This window comes from Ictalurus furcatus, chromosome 28 (genome assembly GCF_023375685.1).
Source record: "Ictalurus furcatus strain D&B chromosome 28, Billie_1.0, whole genome shotgun sequence".
Classification (NCBI taxonomy): Eukaryota; Metazoa; Chordata; class Actinopteri; order Siluriformes; family Ictaluridae; genus Ictalurus; species Ictalurus furcatus.
This window is the reverse complement of record NC_071282.1, coordinates 13,921,726-13,944,031: the sequence shown is the minus strand read 5'-3', so window position 1 is coordinate 13,944,031 and position 22,306 is coordinate 13,921,726. Positions and strand designations below refer to the sequence as shown.

General features: G+C 41.3%; 1 protein-coding gene across 14 annotated transcripts in view; it reads right to left on the bottom strand.

Annotated features, from left to right (window-relative positions):
• The window catches only part of ncor1 (nuclear receptor corepressor 1), an 84,593-nt gene that overhangs the window by 59,926 nt on the left and 2,361 nt on the right, over positions 1–22,306 (bottom strand). For 10 of the 14 annotated variants that reach the window (XM_053617910.1, XM_053617909.1, XM_053617913.1 and 7 more), the window contains 5 exons: positions 13,371–13,590; positions 7,338–7,474; positions 7,048–7,249; positions 5,725–5,907; positions 4,179–4,292 (listed from right to left, as the gene is read on the bottom strand). In XM_053617910.1, the coding sequence (XP_053473885.1) occupies positions 4,179–4,292; positions 5,725–5,907; positions 7,048–7,249; positions 7,338–7,474; positions 13,371–13,478 (744 nt within the window). In that variant the 5' untranslated portion in view covers positions 13,479–13,590. The remainder of the gene's footprint in view (positions 1–4,178; positions 4,293–5,724; positions 5,908–7,047; positions 7,250–7,337; positions 7,475–13,370; positions 13,591–22,306) is intronic. The other 4 variants (XM_053617918.1, XM_053617923.1, XM_053617921.1 and 1 more) reach the window with 1 other exon arrangement.

Genomic DNA, 22,306 nt, shown 5'->3' with positions numbered 1-22,306 from the left:
ACACACACACAACACCTATCCATCCATCCCTATAGACACACACATACACAACACCTATCCATCCATCCCTATAGACACACACACACACACACACACACACACACACACAACACCTATCCATCCAACCCTATACACACACACACACACACACACACACACACACACACAACACCTATCCATCCATCCCTATACACACACATACAAACACCTATAAATCCATCCCTACACACACACACACACACACACACAACACCTATCCATCCAACCCTATACACACACACACACACACAACACCTGTCCATCCATCCCTATAGACACACACACAAACACCTATCCATCCATCCCTATACACACACACACGCACACACACACACACACACACACAACACCTATCCATCCATCCCTATACACACACACAAAACAACTATCCATCCATCCCTATACACACACATACAACACCTATCCATCCATCCCTATACACACACATACAACACCTATCCATCCATCCCTATAGACACACACACACAACACCTATCCATCCATCCCTATAGACACACACACACACCACCTATCCATCCATCCCTATACAAACACACACACACAAAAAACACCTATCCATCCATCCCTATACACACACACACACACACACACACACACCACCTATCCATCCATCCCTATACACACACACACACACAAAAAACACCTATCCATCCATCCCTATACACACACACACACACACACACACACACACCACCTATCCATCCATCCCTATACACACACACACACACACACCACCTATCCATCCATCCCTATACAAACACACACACACAAAAAACACCTATCCATCCATCCCTATACACACACACACACACACACACACACACACACACCACCTATCCATCCATCCCTATACACACACACACACACACCACCTATCCATCCATCCCTATACACACACACACACAAAACACCTATCCATCCATCCCTATACACACACATACACACACACAACACCTATCCATCCATCCCTATACACACACACAAAACACCTATCCATCCATCCCTATACACACACATACAACACCTATCCATCCATCCCTATACACACACACACACACCCACCACCTATCCATCCATCCCTATACACACACACACACACACACACACACACACACACACACACACACACCCACCCACCCACCCACCACCTATCCATCCATCCATAAGATAAAATAAACCCTTACTGATCCCTGTAGGGGAAATTCAATTTCAAATCCATCTATCATCCATCCATCAGTCACAGTTTATATTTTTCCTGGATGACCATTATTTCTAAGAATTTTTTTTTTTTAAAGGACTCAGCCCCTGCTCATAATAACAAATAAATATAAATAAACTACCAGTGCTTGGTGAAAAGAGGTCAATTTCAAGTGTCACAGCACCATCATCAGATGATAAAGGTATGATCACACCACATGGTGTAACAATTAAGATGCTTTTGTTGAAACTTAAGATGGATCCTGCATACTTTCTACTGCTTGTGCATATTTTTAAGCACCTGCATTCAAAAAAAAAAAAAAAAGTGAGATCTTTGTTTAAAGGAGTGTTAAAAAAAAAAAAAACCTTAGTTCCTGGTCATGTTGTGCATCATTTATCAGTATGAATAACTCACAGCACAAGTCTTCTGTCCACAGGACATTTTTATGAGGTCTCTGTTCAATGTTTTACCTCCCACACCTATCATATATCTACTCTACGCACAAATACGTCTCGTTTTAGAAGAACAATGTGCTACGACTTCCGGACGTTTTTAGGCCGCATGTTTTAATTGTATGAACAGCACGGCGTTTGTATTTTCTGGAATATTTTCCCTAAGAACGGGGAGCGCTACAAAATTCATTCCTGCTGTCTGTCTTTTTTAACTGGTCACTAGACCAGAGCCCAGCTTTCTTAAACAACAGCGCATGACACGAACACGCTCACACAAACTCTCAAAAGTCATTTGCAGCTGAGCGAATGTGAAAGGGGAAATTTAAAGTAAAAACCACAAGTTTGTATTTGCATACACTGCAGAAAAGGATGCCCTGTGTGCCAGGGAAGTAATGAACAGTAACGTGTGTGTGTGTGAAAGAGTGAGTGAGAGAGAGAGAGAGAGAGAGAGAGAGAGAGAAAAAAAAGAGTGCATGAGAGAGAGAAAGAATATTTCTGCATGAACAGTGTAGCATGACCTGCGGTGTGACGGATGCATCACCCAGCAGGCAGCAACAGCTGTTTAAACATGAAGAGACAGAGAAATGAAGAAAGCGAGACGCTCTGAAATAAAAAGTGTCTTTCAGCAACCTGGCAGGACGTAACCAGTTACTGCAGTCTATACAGCGAGGTTTTATGCATCTCTGACAACGCCATCGATTTAGTTCAACCAGGAAACTACAGCCAGAGAGCGGGGCTTATTTAAAGTGTGGATTTCCTGCTCTGAAAGCCAAGGCCAGATGAACTACAGTAACCCTGCAGCACAAGGACACACACTTGGTTAATGCTGCCTACAGAACAGGCTTTCGAAGCCTGGGAATGCGTTTCGGAAAGGGTGTGGAAAAAGGCACGGGGAAGTGGTGAGTGGCTCACTGTAATGAGGCCATGAGATGTTCAAATACAACCATTTTCGCAACGTGTTTACGTGAAGATTTCCTGTGAACGATTCTGGCTCATGACGGTCACAAAAGGTTTACGATTTACAATTTCACAACAGTTCAAAACTGTAACACAACTCTGACGTTTCTCAACATTGCCAGACTCTATGGCTGGTCTGTTACCACCTTTACATCATTTAATCATGGAAAATCATCAAAGTGCTAGCTAGTCTACCCTCAGCTACTATATTTCCCAGTTGCTAAGCAACAGTGTAAAAATAAAAATAAAAACCCTGTGAACAAGTAGGCCTATCAATTTTGAGTTGATTTGTTCCATTTTCATATTAATCAGCATGAAATGAAAAAATAAACCTGAACACACACACTCTCTCTCTCCCCAATAACTGCATATCAATGGCTCAAGCCTCTGTCACTAGCTCTAAAATTCCACACACAAAAGCATTTTAAGGACAAAAATCTGACAAATGTCTTGAGGTGTGGTAACTGTTGTACAAGCCGCTTCTCGTTGCGGATGCATTACCACCTCGGGTGTGTATTATGTTCTAATAATTCGACCGCCCCACAGTCGTTTTGCCTTTTTATACTAATATAAAATCGTTTAGTTCAGTTTGAGAACGGACGCTACAATTAAAAACCGAACGCGTCTGCTCAATTCAGCGTGAGCCGAACGATCAGATTTCATTTATCACGCGACGCAAGTGAGGCGGGCTGACTGACACGACGATGGTAGAAGATTTGGTTTCAAAAGTTCTACATTTGATACAAGAGAGTTTGTCATTGTACTGTTTTGTTGATTTTCATTAAGAATAATAATAATAATAATAATAATAATAATAATAATGAACCCACCATTCACGCAATTGCTGCCCCCGAATTACCGCTAATTGGAAAGCGGAAGTAAAATGCGCATGGCCACACGGGCATTCATAAGCAATTTAAATCAAGGGGGAAGAGAAGGTAAGCTAAAGTGCCACAGATCGCGGTGCAAAGAATAAACCAGGCTACAGCCCAGACACCACACACCTTCCTTCATCCATGTCGTACCTCCTGAAACATGAGCGTGTGGTTTTTTTTTCCCTCCCTTCATGCTCTTGTTAGGAGTAATCCCTAGTAGTGTGGCCCCTAGGAAAGGAATTTACTGTCTGTGTGGAGTTCAGCCAACTCTGCTGTGCCCTCAGCCTTTATCACTCCTTGTCTGCTTATACAGGTCCCCCATAATGCTTTGGAAAAAAGATTAAAGGACTACAGAACTGTGTGTCCTTCACTGACAATCATATTGCACAGATAGAACACCCCACACACAGAGAACTCCATGAGACACAAGTCTGGACTGCGGTTTCTGTCCATCCGATTTAACAGTCGCCTCACTTGCTGAGCACTCTATAGAATAAAGAAGAGGTTTTCACATGCCTGTGGTGGAACTGTCTGTTAGTGATGCACGAAAAGGCAAGAGTGAAACTAGGTCATAGTTCAGGAAGTCTATCACAAAAGCTGTGAATGACGTGAGCATGTCTGTGTTGTGTCTCGTACCCGGTTCTCGTCGTAGATGATCTGGACAATGCTGCGGTGTTTGTGCTCCACGGGGGGAGGAGACACTGGCTTTTCCGGCTCCACCGGCTTTGCTGCTTCCTCCTCCAGTTGTTGCTGGAAGATGCAAAACATTTTTCATCTCACACACTGAGGCAGGGGCAGTTTACATACTACATTCCTTCATTAATGCAAGAGTCAGCAACTTGTGTGTTTCCTAAGCTCAGATTTAGCTATGGCTTGTATTTCAAGCACTTTAGACTGAAAGAAAGCTTTGTGCAATCACAGATGAGATCAGATGCATGAACATTTTCATACATATGAAAAATACCATGGACTGGATATGACTAGTGATGGGCAACGTATTGGGATATACAAGACACTGCTAGAGAGTTTCAAATCTTCTATCCATCATGATGGAGCACGCCTAGCAAGACAACGGATGTATTCGCCTTAAAGATGCTGCACATTCTACCATGAGATTACGCAGAGCAGCTTTAAAGTCCCCGTGAAGTCCCTTGAAACACGCAGCGTTATTCGATGTGTTGATGTATTTTCCACTGAAACAGGAACTCAGGGCGTATTGACATACTGAGTGCCCCTCCCCCTTTTAAAATAGCCAATAGCGTTTAGCTTACCTCACGGCCCCGGCTAAGCTGTAACTTCGACAAGGTGATTTATATATTGCTCGGGGGGCGGGACAGGGGAAACTTCAGATTCTAGAGAGCATTTGAATGGACAGATAATTGTTGATCCGTATCAGTGGTAGAGAGAGACTGTAAATATTGAATGCATACATCTAAATGCAGGTTTACAAGTTCAGCTTTTTTGCACTGCCACCAGTCTGATATTCAGTACTGACTGTTTCTTTATTATTATTCTTTTGGTGACTTTGTTCTCTGATTTGCAAGATTCCTCAAATGCCTTCTGTGTAATGTGTTTGTGATATACAGTTATGAATATCAATATCATCAGGTTGTATTATTAGTTATCCTTACATGTATATGACAAATGCAAGTGTGTGTTAGAGAATGGGGGAAAAAAAAGAAAGAAAGCAAGATAAACTGGGCATGTTTCTGCAGGACAAAGCAGGAGGAAAAAAGAAAAGAAAAATGAAAAGGGGCTGGGTAGGAAAAATCTCCAGACTGGCAGCTGAGCCAAATAAGGGTGGAATTCCAAAGAGAGATTACAGATGGATGAAGGAGAGAGTTTTTTTCCACCATGGCCAACACAAGAAGGTGAGTGGATTTAGCTAATGAGCTACCAGTCTCACAGGTGCACCTCGTCTTGTGTTTCTAATACTATGATGTGTTGATGAACAGTAAAACGGGTTACTTGCTGTGGAGATAAACAAAAAACTGAATTTTAATGAAGTATATAAAGTAATAAAAGTGTGTGTGTGTGTGTGTACGCGAGATCGATTAGTTGTCGATGTGGCAGTCTCTGTAATAACTGCTGCACCAAGTGTGTACATTTCCCATAAGCTTCGCCAAACAAACGAAATCCCTCAGAAAGTTGGGAAACAAACCGAGGCCTTGGATCTGCTCACCTGCTTCTTCTTGAGTTTAAATATCTGTTGCTCAACCTTGGCAATCTCACGGTCCACACGGTCCATGCTCTGGATTAGCTCCTCTTTGGAGAGCTTGGACGGAGACGCGTCCTGCTCCTCCCCCATGGCCTGAATCCCTCCTCCTGGGGATGAGGCCTCTAGCTTCACACTGAACTGATTCTCCTGAGGAAGACACAGAGATTTCAAATGAGGACAGTCTCTCAGACACGGATTAAGCCTAATGTAAACATGTTACGCAATAGCAAAAAATGTTTTAAAAAAAATTTAAATTCTTAACAAAACAGGATGCACACAAACACTAACGTTCCCACAGCACTCGTACTGAACCTCTACTTTCATTTCATTTTGACAGTTTTAGCTTTTAGCAACAGATGCTGAGATAAACATAGTTATATTACCCAGTAACGAGTTTTATAAACCCTGTTTATACTTGTACTTTACATTCTGTAGTGCAGATAACGTTATACCCTAGCAAAAATGCGTCCAGATAAACGGTCCACACTCTAAACAGCAGATGCAGTGAGAATGTAAACACGGTTTGTCGTGATGCATCATTGGCCAAAAGCGAAACACAGGACACACAGAGCTAAAATGCTACAAAAGAAAACTGGGTCTGATTTAAGCTGTTTTCGAATCATAGCACAGATCATATAGATTTAATTGAAAAACAAGGAAGCACAGAAACATTACTGATCCTTAGTTATTCATTTATTTACATAGATATTAATACATGTTTATTAACTACATTTCTAATAAAAACAGCACTTATTTTAATAGCCCCCACATTTCCCACAAAATGAAAGAAATGTAGTGACTGCAAAAGATCAGGGTCAAATCACAAATCCTAAGGAAGGTGATGCGAAAATGGCGCATTTACAGGATTTCCTCCTGATATGGCAACGTTGAACAAGTTTCTGTTTCATTTTAACCGTAATTCACATTGTTGTGATTTGCATTTAAGCTCAGAAAAATATAAACTAACTACGCTAGCAAAACTTTAAAACAGTTTTACTCTTTCAGTCATTTCAGGCCAAAGTTTTGCTGCCTCAGGGCACGGTAAAACCTGGAGCTAATAGAAGCACGCATATACCGTATGTGTGTGTGTGTGTGTGTGTGTGTGTGTGTGTGTGTGTGTGTGTGTGTGTGTGTGTGTGAGAGAGTGTGTGCATTCATGTGTCAATACGGTTTGAATTAAGAGTACTGTAAGTGATTATAACCAACATGCCACATGTGAAGCAGCTGCACACGATCATCTGGATTACGTTCTGATACGAATATTAATAGTATCGCGGTGTGTGGCACCTTCTTGATCTCTCCTGGGGTTCTCAGGCCGTCCTGCATGGGGTTTAGTAGCGGCAGGACGACGCTGGCGGGTGGTGCACGGGCCAGGTGGGCTTCATTGGCGCCCTCAATACGAGGACGCTTGGCATCCATGGCCTCGTGCTCCAGCTGGGCAGTGACGGTGTGGAACTGCTGCTCATAGCCGTGCCGGCGCTCCGGAGGCCTGCGCGGCACAAATACAAAATCTTTAGTCCTTAAAGTTAAAGTTAAAACTTTGGTTTTGGTAGCGTGAAAGGGATTATTATTCCTACATTGGATCATGCAATGTAGAGTGCATGCGTGTGTGAGACCTCTCGGTTCCAGGGTGGAATTCGGACAGCAATGAGGGCCTGCGACGCTGCTGCTGGTCCTGCAGGTGAGCATTACGGTACTCTGAAACTGTGAACTCCTGCACACAAACAAGAAAGACATGATCAGAAAGAAAGCAGACATACCAAAAATAAACAAACAAACAAAAAAACATAAGTGCCCTCCTGAATGAGGGCCTTACAAAGAAATGAGGGCGAGATGAAAAAGATATCCAAGAACCCAAACCAGAAACACAGTCTTACTCTAGGTGGTTTGAAATGCAGTGAATTGGTAATAAGAATAAAAAAAAAAAGTCAATAACAGACACACAAACACTCGTGCTGACATGTCTATTATCTTCACATGATCCACCAATTACAGCAGGTTTAGGAACCGATGCCCCAAGAGATTGTAGCATGAAAATCAATAAAGCAAAACCAGACAACATTAGGGGTACAGGCACCGAGACCTGAATTATTAGCCAAAAAATAATAATTAAAAAAAGCCCATGTGGGTTGCTGTATGTCCGTGACTAGTTGTTTAACATCCAGAGAAATTCTCCTCAGTCTGCAATGCAGCACAAATCACGAACCGAGAAAACGCCTCCCTTTAAAAGTCTCGTTCTCAGAACTCTAATCAAATTTAGCAAATAAACTGCAAACGACCTTCAGGGCAAGTGGCCAAGTTTCTAAGCCGGCTTACAGGTCTGCCGTGTCTCCTGTGCCCTGCTTTGGTGGCTGCCAGGATTCAAGCAAAATCTGCTGCAGTACCACAAACACAACCTTGTCGCTTATTTATTTTTTTTCCCCACATAAATGTAAATAAAGACTCATTTCCAACATGGTCCAGGAAGTAAAAAGGAGCCCGTTATGAAAGCTAAGCAAACATACAGGGTTCAAAAGAGAAAAAAAATGTACTTTTGCAATTTTAAAGATTGAGGGGATTTGAGCTGGGGGTGGGGGGGTCAAGTGTTCATCGAGTTCTCGAGTGATTTCTCAATCGCAGCAAAGACTCTTGACCTAGAGACAACAATTGCACAACGTCGAAGTTAGCAGAAGTGAGGGGAGACAAAAAAAAAAGCGCCAAAAAAAACAAAAAACAAAACAAAGAGCAAGCTCATCATAATTTGGACTTACAACTTAGTATTACATCACAAACTGTTACAAAGATTACAGCAGTGAAAGGACAATGCTCACACTCCAAACTGTGTACAAACATCTAAACCTCTTCTACATCTGGGGTCTGTTCAAGGCCATTTCTGTAACACTGAGGAATAGTGATAAGTGGTTTGATTTATAATGTTAAAGCCCTGACGCTTCTGGATAACTTGTATTGAAGACAAAAGGGGAAATACAGAAGCCAAGGACGTCAGGAAAATTAATGGCGCTGGGTAATAAAAACGACATGGACATACTACAGGAGGCTAGGACTGCCAGTTTTCTCAGTTTTGCAATACACGTGTGCAACCAAACACAAACTGGTTTAAAAACACTTCACACGTTGTGGCAGAAGAGAGAGGAAAAGAAAAAGAAAAAAAGATGAAGGACAATGTAGTTATACAGTGCTGTTTTTGTGTATATATATTATACTAATTCGTTTTAGATCTTCAAACGAAATAAAACATAAAACAAAGGCAACCTGAGTAAACACAACACATCCATCCATCCATCCATCCATCTTCTATACCACTCATCCTTTTCAGGGTCACGGGGAACCTGGAGCCTATCCCAGGGAGCATCGGGCACAAGGCGGGGTACACCCTGGACAGGGTGCCAATCCATCGCAGGGCACAATCACATACATACTCACACATTCATACACTACGGACACTTTAGACAGGCCAATCAACCTACCATGCATGTCTTTGGACTGGGGGAGGAAACTGGAGTACGGAGTTTTACTGAAGCAAAAAAGCAACAAAAAAAAAAAGTTATCCAACACTTATTACCCATGTGAAAATCTAATTGCCCCTTAAACATAAAATCTGGTTGTGCCACCTTTAACAGCAATAACTGCAATCGAACACTTCCAATAACTGGAGATCAGTCTTTCACTTACTTCCAGTACTAGGATTTACTCCTATACTTTGGATCGTTGTGTTGTTGCATAGTCCAGTTGCGCTTGTGTTTCAACTTACTGACTGAAGACCGACATTCTCCTTTAGGATTTTCTGGTAGAGAGCAGAATTCATGTTTCCCTCAATTGCTGCAAGTTGCCCAGGCCCTAAAGCAGCGACGCATCCCCACACCATCACACTGCCACCACCATGCTTAACCGTAGGTATGATGTTCTTTTTGTGGAATTCTGTGTTTGATTTATGTCAGATGTAACGGGACTCCTGTCTTCCGAACAGTTCACCTTTCAACTCATCCACAGAACATTCTCCTAAAAGGTTTGAGGATCATCAAGGTGTAATTTGACAAAACTCAAATGAGACTTAGTGTTCTGGGTTAGCAGTGGTTTTCACCTCACCACTTTTCCATGAATACCATTTTTGCCCAGTGTCTCTGATAGTGGAGTCATGAACAGTGACCTTTATTGATGCAAGAGAGGCCTGTAGGTCCTTTGATGTTGTCCTTGGCTCTTTTGTGACTCGCTGGATGAGTAGTCGCTGTGCTCTTGGAGGAATTTTGGAAGATCGGCCACTTCTGGGAAGGTTCACTACTGTGCCGAGTTTTTCCATTTGGAGATAATGACTCTCCCTGTGGTTCTTTGGAGTCCCAGAGCCTTTGAAATAGCTTTGTAACCCTTCCCAGACTGATGTATTTTAATCACCTTCTTCCTCCTCATTTCTGGAATTTCTTTCCAATTTGGCACAGTGTGTTACTGGGTAAGACCTTTTAACCAACTTCATGCGGTTGAAAAAGATCTATTTAAGTGTTGATTTGATTGAACAGGGTTTGCAGTAATCAGGTTGTGTCTAGTTCAGCTGAACCCCATTTTGAATGCAGTTTCATAGATGTGAGGAATTAGTAACTACAGGGGCAAATACATTTTTCACACAGGCCCAGTTGGTATTGGATAACTTTTAAGCTTCAATAAATAACATTATCATTTAAAAACTGCATTTAGTGTTTACTCAGGATGCCTTTGTTTTATCTTAGATTTTGTTTTAAATTCTGAAACAATTTAGTATGAGATATACACAAAAACAGAAGAAATCAGCACTGTATATGGTTCTATGTAGTTCACCTGTCACATGGATGGACAAATCATTAGCCCAGGTACCCAGGACAAACAATGTTTTTACGGGGCTGTTTACTGTTCAGTCTACCAACCAACAAACATTACTCTTTATTGATTTCTGAAAAACAAACATTTTCGCTTAAATGTAATGCACTTCACCATCCTCTGATGCACCTCAATGACCCAACTACAGCACAAGATACATAGTTTCTATCTTAGAACTTTTACAATACATGCAGTCACCTCACAGCGACTATCCAGGCTTGTATAATATGTGCAATGCATGCAAAGGACAGAGCAACAGCTCATAACAAAAAGTCAACAAGTCGCTAGGCAACATTTCAGTTAAAGTCACGACCACAATGTGCTCCATCATAACCTCGTATGCTCCAGCGAATGCTGGAGACCGGAAACGCAAGAGTCGTGCGAAATAGTTTCGCCGAGTTCCAAAGTTCAAGTCTGGTGAACTCTGATCTGCGAATTCGCATCATGTGATGACGTGTGACCAATAGAAGATCGACACGTCACGGCGTGACCTTTTCAGAACGATTATAGCGGTGTCGTACCAACCCGTTTTATACATCACGGCTTTAAAAGACTATAAAATCAACATCAAAAGAGACACTGCCTGGATTGCGCTGTCGCTGGATACAGGAATATTTTAACGCTGGCGTGTGACATCATAGCCGGTTTCCACCCTTATTCGCAGCGGTCTCTGAAGAAACTTCGCATGCTGAAAGTCTAGTCTGACCACCGCTTTAGTCTGTATTAATGCACTTAACTCACATACTAGTTAGCTGTTACATTAGCTACAACTTTTTAAGCCTAGTCAGTTTCCGGGTCACCAAAACACGGGAGCGCGTAAACACACCTGCCCAGGGTGCTAGCTAAAGAATTGATCGTTTATCCACACCTGCTTCACATGCTTTAACACAATCGTGAGAGCGACATGCCTTAAAAAAAGAATCATAAACATGCTCATGTGCACTATAAATTTCCAACAGTTCACTAGAAAACCGGTCAAATCCAACTCAATAGTGATCCAGCGTTAAATCCAATACAGATACTCAGTATGGGATCGTGCACGGAAGAAAAAAAAAAAATCTCTTAACAAGCTCACTTGATGATTTCAAATGTAAAAACTGTACATTTTATATGACAGATGTCCTACTCATGCTTTGATTTTTCAGCCCCAGCTCATCAATCATCGTACAAATTACTGCACAGCTTTTTTGGATAATAGAAAGAATATTCATAACCTTGTGCAATACACCAGCTATTTATCGAATAAATGATTTATATGCAATGTTATTAGTTGATGAAGACATCAGCTAGTCTTAAAACTAATGTCATCCTGGGGATTATAAAAAAATAAATAAATAAAAGGAAGGAAGGACAAAAAGAGTTGTTTCTTTTTGCTTAAGACGACTGCATGACATTGAAAAAAAAAAAAAAAGAAGAAAGAATCGGAAACAATGACTTGGCAGCTGCTGTCTAACATCTGCCTCGCCAGATACCACATTCTCAAAGCTTGCTGTAGAAATGAAAAGGCTTTGCAGAGCACACACAGGCGATATAATTCACAGACTAAATATTTGTATGGTGAAACTCTAAATGAAAACATGCCTCATTAGGACAAGTACAAAAACTTGTCGTGACAAAAACAGTGGGATTTTGTATTCGGAACAGGTCGATGCGCTCTGGGACAAAAGTGATTTTTTTGGAAATTCATTTCAAGTCTTCATAACCTAGATCCCTTTATTTACCGAACAGCTTCCACATGTTTCAACGCAAAGTGAGTCACGTTATGTAAAAAATGAAGATGATAAAAATAGCGATAAAATGAATGAATGCGTTTAATATACAGATGCACTTGTAAAGGAAGAAGTAAAAGAATGATGGTATAAAATAAATATTAATAGCATCAGTACCCAAGAGGGTAGGAGCAACTACCTACTTTTTCTAGAACAGAAATTATTAACGGTCACATTGCGCAATACTGCCTCCACTGTCCGTGCTGGTATTGCACCACAAGGACACGTCGAGTCAATTTCAGAAAACGGATCACAAGTGGCATCTTGGGAATACGTTGTTAACAGTAATTATAAAATCAGTCCTTCAGAGCTTGGAATTTTTCAAAATGACTGCAGACTTTCTGCAGATTCGGGGCCAAGACGCGTTATGTGATGTCATCACAACACGCGTTCAGCCAATACACATGCGTCGAACACGAGTACAGCTAAAAAATGTCACTCACCAACAAACTGTGAAAGATCATGCAAAACAATTTCGTGCGATTGTGATGTCGCCAATTCAAGAAGATTACACACACACACAAAAAACAAGCACAAAAAACTCCCCATATCGCATCAAAAGCTGCAGCGAAATCACGCATTTTTGGCTGCAACAATCACAAAAATAAACTCGGCGAAAAATCCTGTACGAACCTAATACATCAAGAAATGTAAGTTTAACTGAACTGAATCTGACTGGATCGGACCTGAATCGAATCTAACCCCAAGTATTAATTGTGGGGGTGCCAATTATTTTAAAACGATTGTTTTTGCACAAAAGTATCTTGCGTTTGAAATAACATCGTGTTAAAACAAAACTATACTTCACCTCACACATTTAAGCTGTAAATATCCACAGCACTGTTAGTCTTTTCCCCCACTTGAAGTCTGCAGAATTATAATATTTAATACAAATTTAATCTCACTCTAACTCGATTTTTGACAGAGAGAAAGATACAGCACCGTGACCCAGCGCTTGAACATTACTGTAGCGAGCAGATGAGCTGCAGGACTTACCGGTGGATGGCGTGCAGGACTGAAGGTGTACTGTACTGAGTGGGGTGGATAGCGGCTCTGCTCGCTGCTGAAACTCCCCTGACTGGGGGGGAAGCCCGAGCTAGACATGCTGCTGATGATGATGATTAAGAAGATGAAGGCTTGGATGGAGGCCTGGAGCCTCGAGGCACGGAGGCTTGCTTACGGGCTCGACGCCAACATGGCCGCAGTGCTGGCGTACCTGAAAATGGAGCAGGAGAGAAACAGATATCAGCACTTCCATGGGTTTAGTGATTTCCAGAACAGGACACACTGGTCCTGCAGTGTACGCGTTATAATTCGCACAACTGCTGCTTGGAGAGACCAGCAGGGGACACGGAGTATGTTTAGGTGACATTTTCATACATGGCCATGTTCGGAATTGGTCTCGGGTGATCCTGAGATCTCTTCACACCTGCCATTTTCAACTGGCCGGCTGTGATCCCATTTCATCAGCATGAGGGTTGCCAAAACTGACAAAAGCAACCAAATATAAACCAAACCCCCAAAAAATACTAGCCAGCAACACTAATTATATTCAGCCCTCGGGTGCGATTCGTCATACTGTCCCAAGATCGTGAGTTTGAATCCTTAAGCTGCCACAGCCATCTGTGACCGGGAGTAAAAAGGAACAAGCAGAGTTGGCCGGGCTCTGGAGGTAGGAGGGATGGCGTGCTCACTCTCCCCTGTCAATCACAGTGACACTAACCAATCCCGGGCGTCTGTGAGAAGAGGGCGGATAGTGCTTTCCTCCGAGTGGGTTATGCCACCCCGTGATACAGCATGAGCAACAGTTCGAAAGGTTTCTGTGGGTTGGCTTTACATGTCTTGGAGAAAGCACACGACAAAAATTAAAAATAAAAACGCTCATGACAGTTGATTAAAGCTTTAGTCATTTTTTGTGTGTATTGTGAAACTCATCACAAGATCAAGCATATCATCGTATATCCCAGCCCTTATTGTGACCAATAGTTATAGTGCTACTGAGGCTTAGTATTTGCACAAATGTTCATGTTTAGTTTTGACTCTCTCCCTCTGTGTGTGTGTGTGCGCGCGCGCATTTACATGTTCAGTTTCAGCTCTCGGTTTGTCCTTCACCCTGCAGTTAAAGGAGACAGTCTTGCTTTTCGGATTCTGTGTCTCACCTGCACGCCTTGATGATTGCACTTTCCATAAATGAACAAATGGAAATGGAAACGTAACCATCCCTCCGTCCATCTATCCTATTTACCATCCATCCATCCTATTAACCATCCAGACATTCATCCATCCTATTAACCATCCAGACATCCATCCATCCTATTAACCATCCAGACATTCATCCATCCATCCTATTAACCATCCAGACATTCATCCATCCTATTAACCATCCAGACATCCATCCATCCTATTAACCATCCAGACATCCATCCATCCTATTAACCATCCAGACATTCATCCATCCTATTAACCATCCAGACATTCATCCATCCTATTAACCATCCAGACATCCATCCATCCTATTAACCATCCAGACATTCATCCATCCATCCTATTAACCATCCAGACATTCATCCATCCTATTAACCATCCAGACATCCATCCATCCTATTAACCATCCAGACATCCATCCATCCTATTAACCATCCAGACATTCATCCATCCATCCTATTAACCATCCAGACATTCATCCATCCATCCTATTAACCATCCATTCATCCATCCATCCATCCTATTAACCATCCATTCATCCATCCATCCTATTAACCATCCAGACATTCATCCATCCATCCTATTAACCATCCATCCATCCTATTAACCATCCATCCATCCATCCATACATCCTATTAACCCAGGAGTTCCCAAACCTTTCCAGGGCAAGGCCCCCCAAATGGCATTAACATTTGACCGAGGCCCCCCCTTTTGCAAGATGTCTTTAAAACACATTAAAAATACAGACTTCTGAATATATCCCCCTTTTTTATTAATAATAACATCTTTACATTACATTAGGAATTGAGAGTGTGTGGTTGTCTGAGAGTGAGAAAGAGAAAACATACTAGTGGGAGGGATTGGCACACCAAATTGTTGAGGCCCCCCGGGCGCCCCCTGGCGGCCCCCACTTTGAAAACCACTGTATTAACCATCCATCCGTCCGTCCGTCCGTCCATCCATCCTATAAACCATCCATCCATCTCATTAACTATCCATCCATCCATTCATCCGTTCCCACCCTCCTCTCCATCAGTGTTATTATCTTTATAGCTTCGCCTTCTTACCAAGTATCCATTTATTCTTTTTACGTTACAGACACCATTCAAAAGCATTGATGTTCACTACGTTCCCTTACAAGCAACGTCATCATACTTTCTGAAGCCTCTCAGATCAAAAAATAAATAAATAAATAAATTATATATAATATTTTATATATATAAGCAGCTTGTTATTGTAGCTCTCAAATGATTACGCAAGTTAGCGATTTTTAATTTAATCTGACATTCTATATACGGTTTGTTTGAATCTAACAATTTTTAAGTGTTTAATGATTTAGAGAAATCTCCACTAGCTAGCCTATGATTCTGGGTGAAGTACTACGACAGAAACGTGTGCGATTATCCTAACAAATTTATATGACATATAATGTGAGAAAGATATCGGTCCTGCCTGTTGTTGATGAATGCCAGTGGTGACTTTTTAAGATGCGAGTGTGTAGTCATGGCGCCGGAAATTGAGTCATCAGTGTCCCAATGTGTAGTGAGCCAGGGTCTTTAGCAATGCCTGAATTCTTGTACACGATGCACTGATTCACGAGCTAGAGAGCGGATTGAAACTCATCCATCGTTTGCATAAGACCTTTAGATGACTAAAGTAAACTGCTCCTGTAATTTGCCCTTCTGGATCGTACTACAAGACCCTGAGCTGCAGCATACGCCGTCTGTATTTCCCCGTTTATAAAGAAGAGATGGAGACGGGAAGTGGAAGTGCCGTCATGCATAATCGATAACTATTTTATCTTCATCAATATCATAAATTAGGCTAGTTGTTGAAGCTGTAGTAGATTATTTCGAGCTTGAATAAGTTCCCCAAATATCTGCCAAGTCACCACATTCCCCCTCCTTCCACTGAACATAGTCGCTTCTGTTGCTGTCCTCCATTGTTGTTTTGCTGCACTGAATTCCTCAATCCGGTCACATGGTCACGTCTCGGATATATATCCAATCTAGAACAGCATATGAAGGTTCATATGATGGCTCATGTCTGATTTGAAAAGATCTGATTTTTCAGGCCATTCAGCTTGAAATAAAAAAATTATAATAATTAAATCAGATCTGGGCGCACGGTGGCTTAGTGGTTAGCACATTCGTCTCACACCTCCAGGGTCGGTGGTTCAATTCCCACCGTGGCCCTGTGTTTGCATGTTCTCCCCGTGCTGCGGGGGTTTCCTCCGGGTACTCCGCTTTCCTCCCCCAGTCCAAAGACATGCATGGTAGGCTGACTGGCATGTCCAAAGTGTCCGTGGTGTATGAATGGGCATGTGAGTGTGTGTGTGTGTGTGTGTTTGTGCCCTGCGATGGACTGGCATACTGTCCAGGGTGTACCCGCCTTGTGCCTGATGCTCCCTGGGATAGGCTCCAGGTTTCCCCGTGACCCTGAAGGAAGGATAAGCGGTATAGAAGATGGATGGATAAATCAGATCTGTGCCACATTATGGCAGAGAATCACTTCTGGTAATGTGAACGCAGCCCGAGACATGGTCTCACTCGGGTTCCACACGACCTCTAGAGCACTTTGTAAAGGTTCATTTTTTCCCTGTCGCCATATTTCTGACCAACCAATGAAAGAATTTTATGGGTATGGCCAACGGGGTTTTTTTTGTTGTTTTTTTTTACTGTTTGGTGTGGTGCAAAACCAAACCAGTTAGCAAACTCTCTGATTCAGACAGAGCTAACAGACAGGAGTGAAACTATGAACCACAGACACTTTCAAACGAGTAAACGGAAGCCTGTTTTTGTAGTAGGCATGTGTGTACAGTTATAGAAAATCACTCAAACAACTTTTTGTGATCTCCAAAAATATCTATATCTCTCTCTCTCTCTTTTATATATATATATATATATATATATATATATATATATATATATATATATATATATATATATATATATATGTATAAATATATATACACATACACACACACACACACACACACACGCTATATATATTTTTATTTCCCCCCCAGAGTGGATGCCATGATCAGGGCTGAAAACATACTTGTTATTGGTCAAAGTGAAAAAAAAGAAAAGATTGACAAGGAGGTGTGGAAATCACAGGAATTCAATCAAGCCTGGAGAACATGGAACATGTGCAAAACAAATGATTAAATAATAATAATACAGTAATAAAGTTATTGTAAGAAAAAGTTATAGTTAAGTTGTCTGAATAAATAAAGTGTCTAACCTATGGATTTAATACCACGAGCTCAGTAGAAGAAATAGAGCTCCAAAGTCGGCTAAAATGCGGCTCTGGTGTTGCTTGAAAGCTACTGAATAGCTCTTTTTAACCATTATAACAGTCATGTAACCATATAATGAGCGATGGTCGTTGAAATCCGGAGATATCGGACTTCACAATTTATACTTATTACATATATATGTGTATATATATATATAAGTATTTATGCATTATTTTTCATGGATGCACAAAAAAGCTCTGATTATTAATTTAGGACTGTAGTTTAATTAAATCTCACTTTCACTGCACCTTACGGTTTGCTACTCGCTGTCTTTAAGCATCTTGTTTTACTTACCTTTACTTTGATTTTAATGTGACATTACAGATCTTATTGCGCTACAGTGTTTATCGCCATGTCTACGTTGTGAGTGAGGAACAACGCAGCCTCGTTACTAATAGATCAGTTATAGAGTGCTGATTTCCATGATGCGAATCTCACGTTTGCATCTCCATGCACAATACATGACACATCAATCATGATGCATCATTACACCCATCAATCCAGCAGTTATTTTCTTTTTTGCTTTGCTTAAAATATCCAGAACCCACACACCATTTCTACAGCTTTGTCCTTCGGTTCAGTTTGCACCTCATGGGTCTATTTAGAAACTCACAGCTACCTAGAACACAGCACTTTCTGCAGATTTGAGTCCGAACCGCTTTCTCGCTCACGGTAGAGTTGGCCTGGTAGCTCGGGATGGCTCTGTGTAGGCCGTTTTGTTGCAACCCATCGAAACAAGCTGCACCGACGGGAGAAAAGCACAAGGCTTACCGTCAAACAGGCTAAACGGTGAGTAGTGTGATAACACCTGCTGACATGTCGCAAGAACAGAAAACACTGATGATATTGTTCTTCTCTGATATCAGGATGCTCTAAATCTGCATAACACCAGAATAAACCTTATCAGCATCTCAAGGAGAATTCAAGTGCGGCATTTGTTTAATCGCTCTCCAGCTTTGCAGCTTAGTAACGATGACACTTCAAAAAAAGAAAAGCTCACGATAACCCTGTGTGTGCGGAGGATCGTAAAAATCTCGCCGAAACAGTCGCAGTCTAGTCTCAACAAAGCATTTTCTATATAAATATGGAAAGAATATAATGACTTGACAGCTGACATAAATCTTGGAAAATTAAAAAAAAAAAAAAAAAAAAAAAAAAAAAATGGAGGCAACGTGGCAGGGCCACAGACACAGGCACAATAATTATACGTCTTGTGCTAGGCTACTACTGTCTCACTGCCAGCAGATCACACAACTCATAAAAACCAAGAGCAGCGGGCAATGAAAAATAAGCATCACGCCCCTTAAACACACACTCATCAGATGAAAGGACTGATTAAACTGTAAGCGGGACACCATTCGTCTCCGTAAACATGAAGGGCAAAAAAGCACCACCATTGCCCAGATGTAAAGGAAGAGTTCTTGCTTCAGATATTGATCAATATTGATAACTAGCAGGTTACACAACTAGCTAACATACTACCCTTTGTCCTTTTCACACCATAAACTATACAAGTGTTCGGTGGGGCAGCAGGTAGCATTGCCTCACAGCTCCAGGGTTCGAGGTTTGATCCTGAGCTCGGGTGATATTTTCTCTACGTGGGTTTCCTCTGGGTTCTCCGGTTTCCTCCCACCTCCCAAATAGATTCCTCTAGTAGACTTGCTAAAGCACTATCCAGAGTCTTGGGATAATTTCCTATTTTACCCAGTCGGAGAGTTTTGTTTGGTGTAAATGCTCAATTTCGCTGACGTGTCTCGGCCCAAATATGTGGAAATCTGGGGTAATTTTGAAAACTCGCAAGCTCCTCCCAATGTTGCGTTTGCTTCATTTTGCGTTCATTTCTGCGATGGCGAAATCCTGGAAGCAACGTTTACAGGTGCTCCTCTGTGATTATACTTCTGTCTGGATCGTCCATTTCAATGTTTTTCTCGGTCCTCTTCTGAGGGAAAAAAAAAAATGACCTACTGTTTTCCACCAAACTCTGCAGTCATCTGATAATATGACGCCTGTCCAGATACACATCTGTGATTGTATATGCAGATGTCGCCTCACGTTTGGGGAAAAAAACATGTTTTGACTGCAGCTAATTGCTGTATTTAATCTCGTAGTGCGCGAATCAGTGACCCTCCTCTAGATATTAAACACCCCACCCCCAGAATCACGAAAAGAAAAATGGATGCTTCTGGTATACTTTGTGATTATTGTTTCATTGTATTTTCAAGCTGTTGCTGGAACCGCAGTCCGCCCCAAACTGAAATAAAAAGCCAGTGTCTCTTCTCTAGTGCTTTTTCGAAATCATAAACCATTTCATTTTATAATGACAACAAATCGGGCCGCTGCGATATGAACGCGTTGTATAGTACTAAAAGTTGATCAGGCTTTAGAATATGAGGCGTCATTTTTAGTTTTTTATTCGTTTTCATTAACGATATTTCTTTTTTTTTTTCCAGTGTCAAACCTACTTCATGGCAACGTTATTAATATGGAAAGTAAATCTGAGGGTAAATTGTGCCTTAAATGATTAAATAACAAATGCAAGTCTGACAGCTGCCTGAAATGCACTTTAATACAATTTAATTGTACAGACGAGAAAAACAATGTGATTTGATATTGCAGTGGTTCCATTTGTTGGCAGTACAAAATAAAAGCATTAATACGCCATGTTTTATTTATTTGCGTCAACACCATCTCATGAAACCGGTCTTGGGATACGTCTTGTGTCTAATAACTGATATCCGCGAGGTGACGTGTTGTACTAGCAGGAGTTATATGGCAGCTGTGACAGCCGATCGATGTGTGTAGTGCAGCAGGTGGCGGGATTCAGAACGAATCGCTCGTGATATAGTTACCGATCCGATGTACGTCGCACAGCCTTAACTTTTAAACCTGCATACCAGATGCAAAGTAAAAGGGCATTATCACTCCAATGGTAGTTCCTCCACAGCAGTTTCTAAGCAGCCCATGATTACAGTTTCATATTCATCCAAAAGTATGACGCGTCATTGTTTAAGGTTCTATTTACATGTAATGTCGGCTTAACAACTTCCATAATAACATTTACGTTACTCAACAGCGATAGAGTCACAGCATCTGCCCTATGAGTCGATACTGTACGATATACCGTACTAAACGCACTCTTATAATACTCTGGTGTCAGAACTTCTCTCAATGCAGCGGTTAAAGAAAATTAATCAGCGCCTTCTGATTCGAGAATTCACAGCCAGTAATCAGGATGTGTATATTATACAGGACGGCTCGGTTCCTCTCAGAGGTGAACTTTGGTGAGAAAGCGTTACAGTACATATTTAACAAAGTGCAAACTATAATTCTGCTCTCAACCAACACTAGAATAACAACCAGGGAAAGGGTATAAATCATCTCAGCTTTCCAGTAAACTTACATATCCGTATTCACATCCTGTGATGAGTCTGATGCTGAATATTGGCAAATTAGAAAGTGGAAAAAAAAAAAAAAAAACGAAACACTCACCAAGTCATCTGTAGAAACTTATTTACAGAAGGCTAACATGTGTGGGTTCTTTTCCACTTCCCGAAGCTGCATGTGCATCTAATGAGGGATATTTGAGGTGTAAATGCTGGTAGGTGAGGCACGTACAGGTAAACACCGTGTCATTTTTTAATACAGTCATGTGTACGATGTTGTAAACCATGAGCAAAGGTTAGGCATCGAACACGATGGAAAAAAAAAAAATTCACTAAATAAACACGTCAGCACAAGTCTACTCTTAGTATGAATTTCAGCATCAACTAAATGCAAGGACACACTGTTTACACATGCTCATGCTACGTTAGCTTACGGATATCTAAAATCCCTCCTGAACATAAGATAGTGTCGGAAGATAACGCCGCGATCACGTGAATACATCACAGGTTCACAAAAGTGCTACTGAAAAGTCTGTAAGCTGATTTTTTTTATGCATCCTTTTTTGTTTTAATCCTTGAGAACACGGTGGTGTTAAAATGAGTTTTTCTTCTATTGGATGTTTCATCTCTGTCTCTCTGGGAAACTTTTGTATAAAACTGACTCGGGGATGTGTTATGCAGGAGTTCAGTCTGAGTCTTATGTACGAGCTCAGATTATGTCACATCTGATATTCAAATGATTAGGAAGGGACACTTTAACCCCATGTTCACAGGTTTTGCTACTGTGAACTGTTTTGTTTTTTTAGTTCAGATGAGAAACATTAATAGTCAAAATGTAAACGCTTCTAAAAACTCGTAATGCGTGTAACTAGTTAAACACAAATTCAGTAACGTGTTAATCGGTGTGAAAACCGGTTGTTTGCTTTCCATGTTACATGCCAGGTTTCAGACTAGCTTCACTGACAGATTAACAAAGCATTCGAGCTTTACTGGCTATGTACGCTCACTAGAGGAAGCGACGTTTTCCTCTTCATAATGTCTCT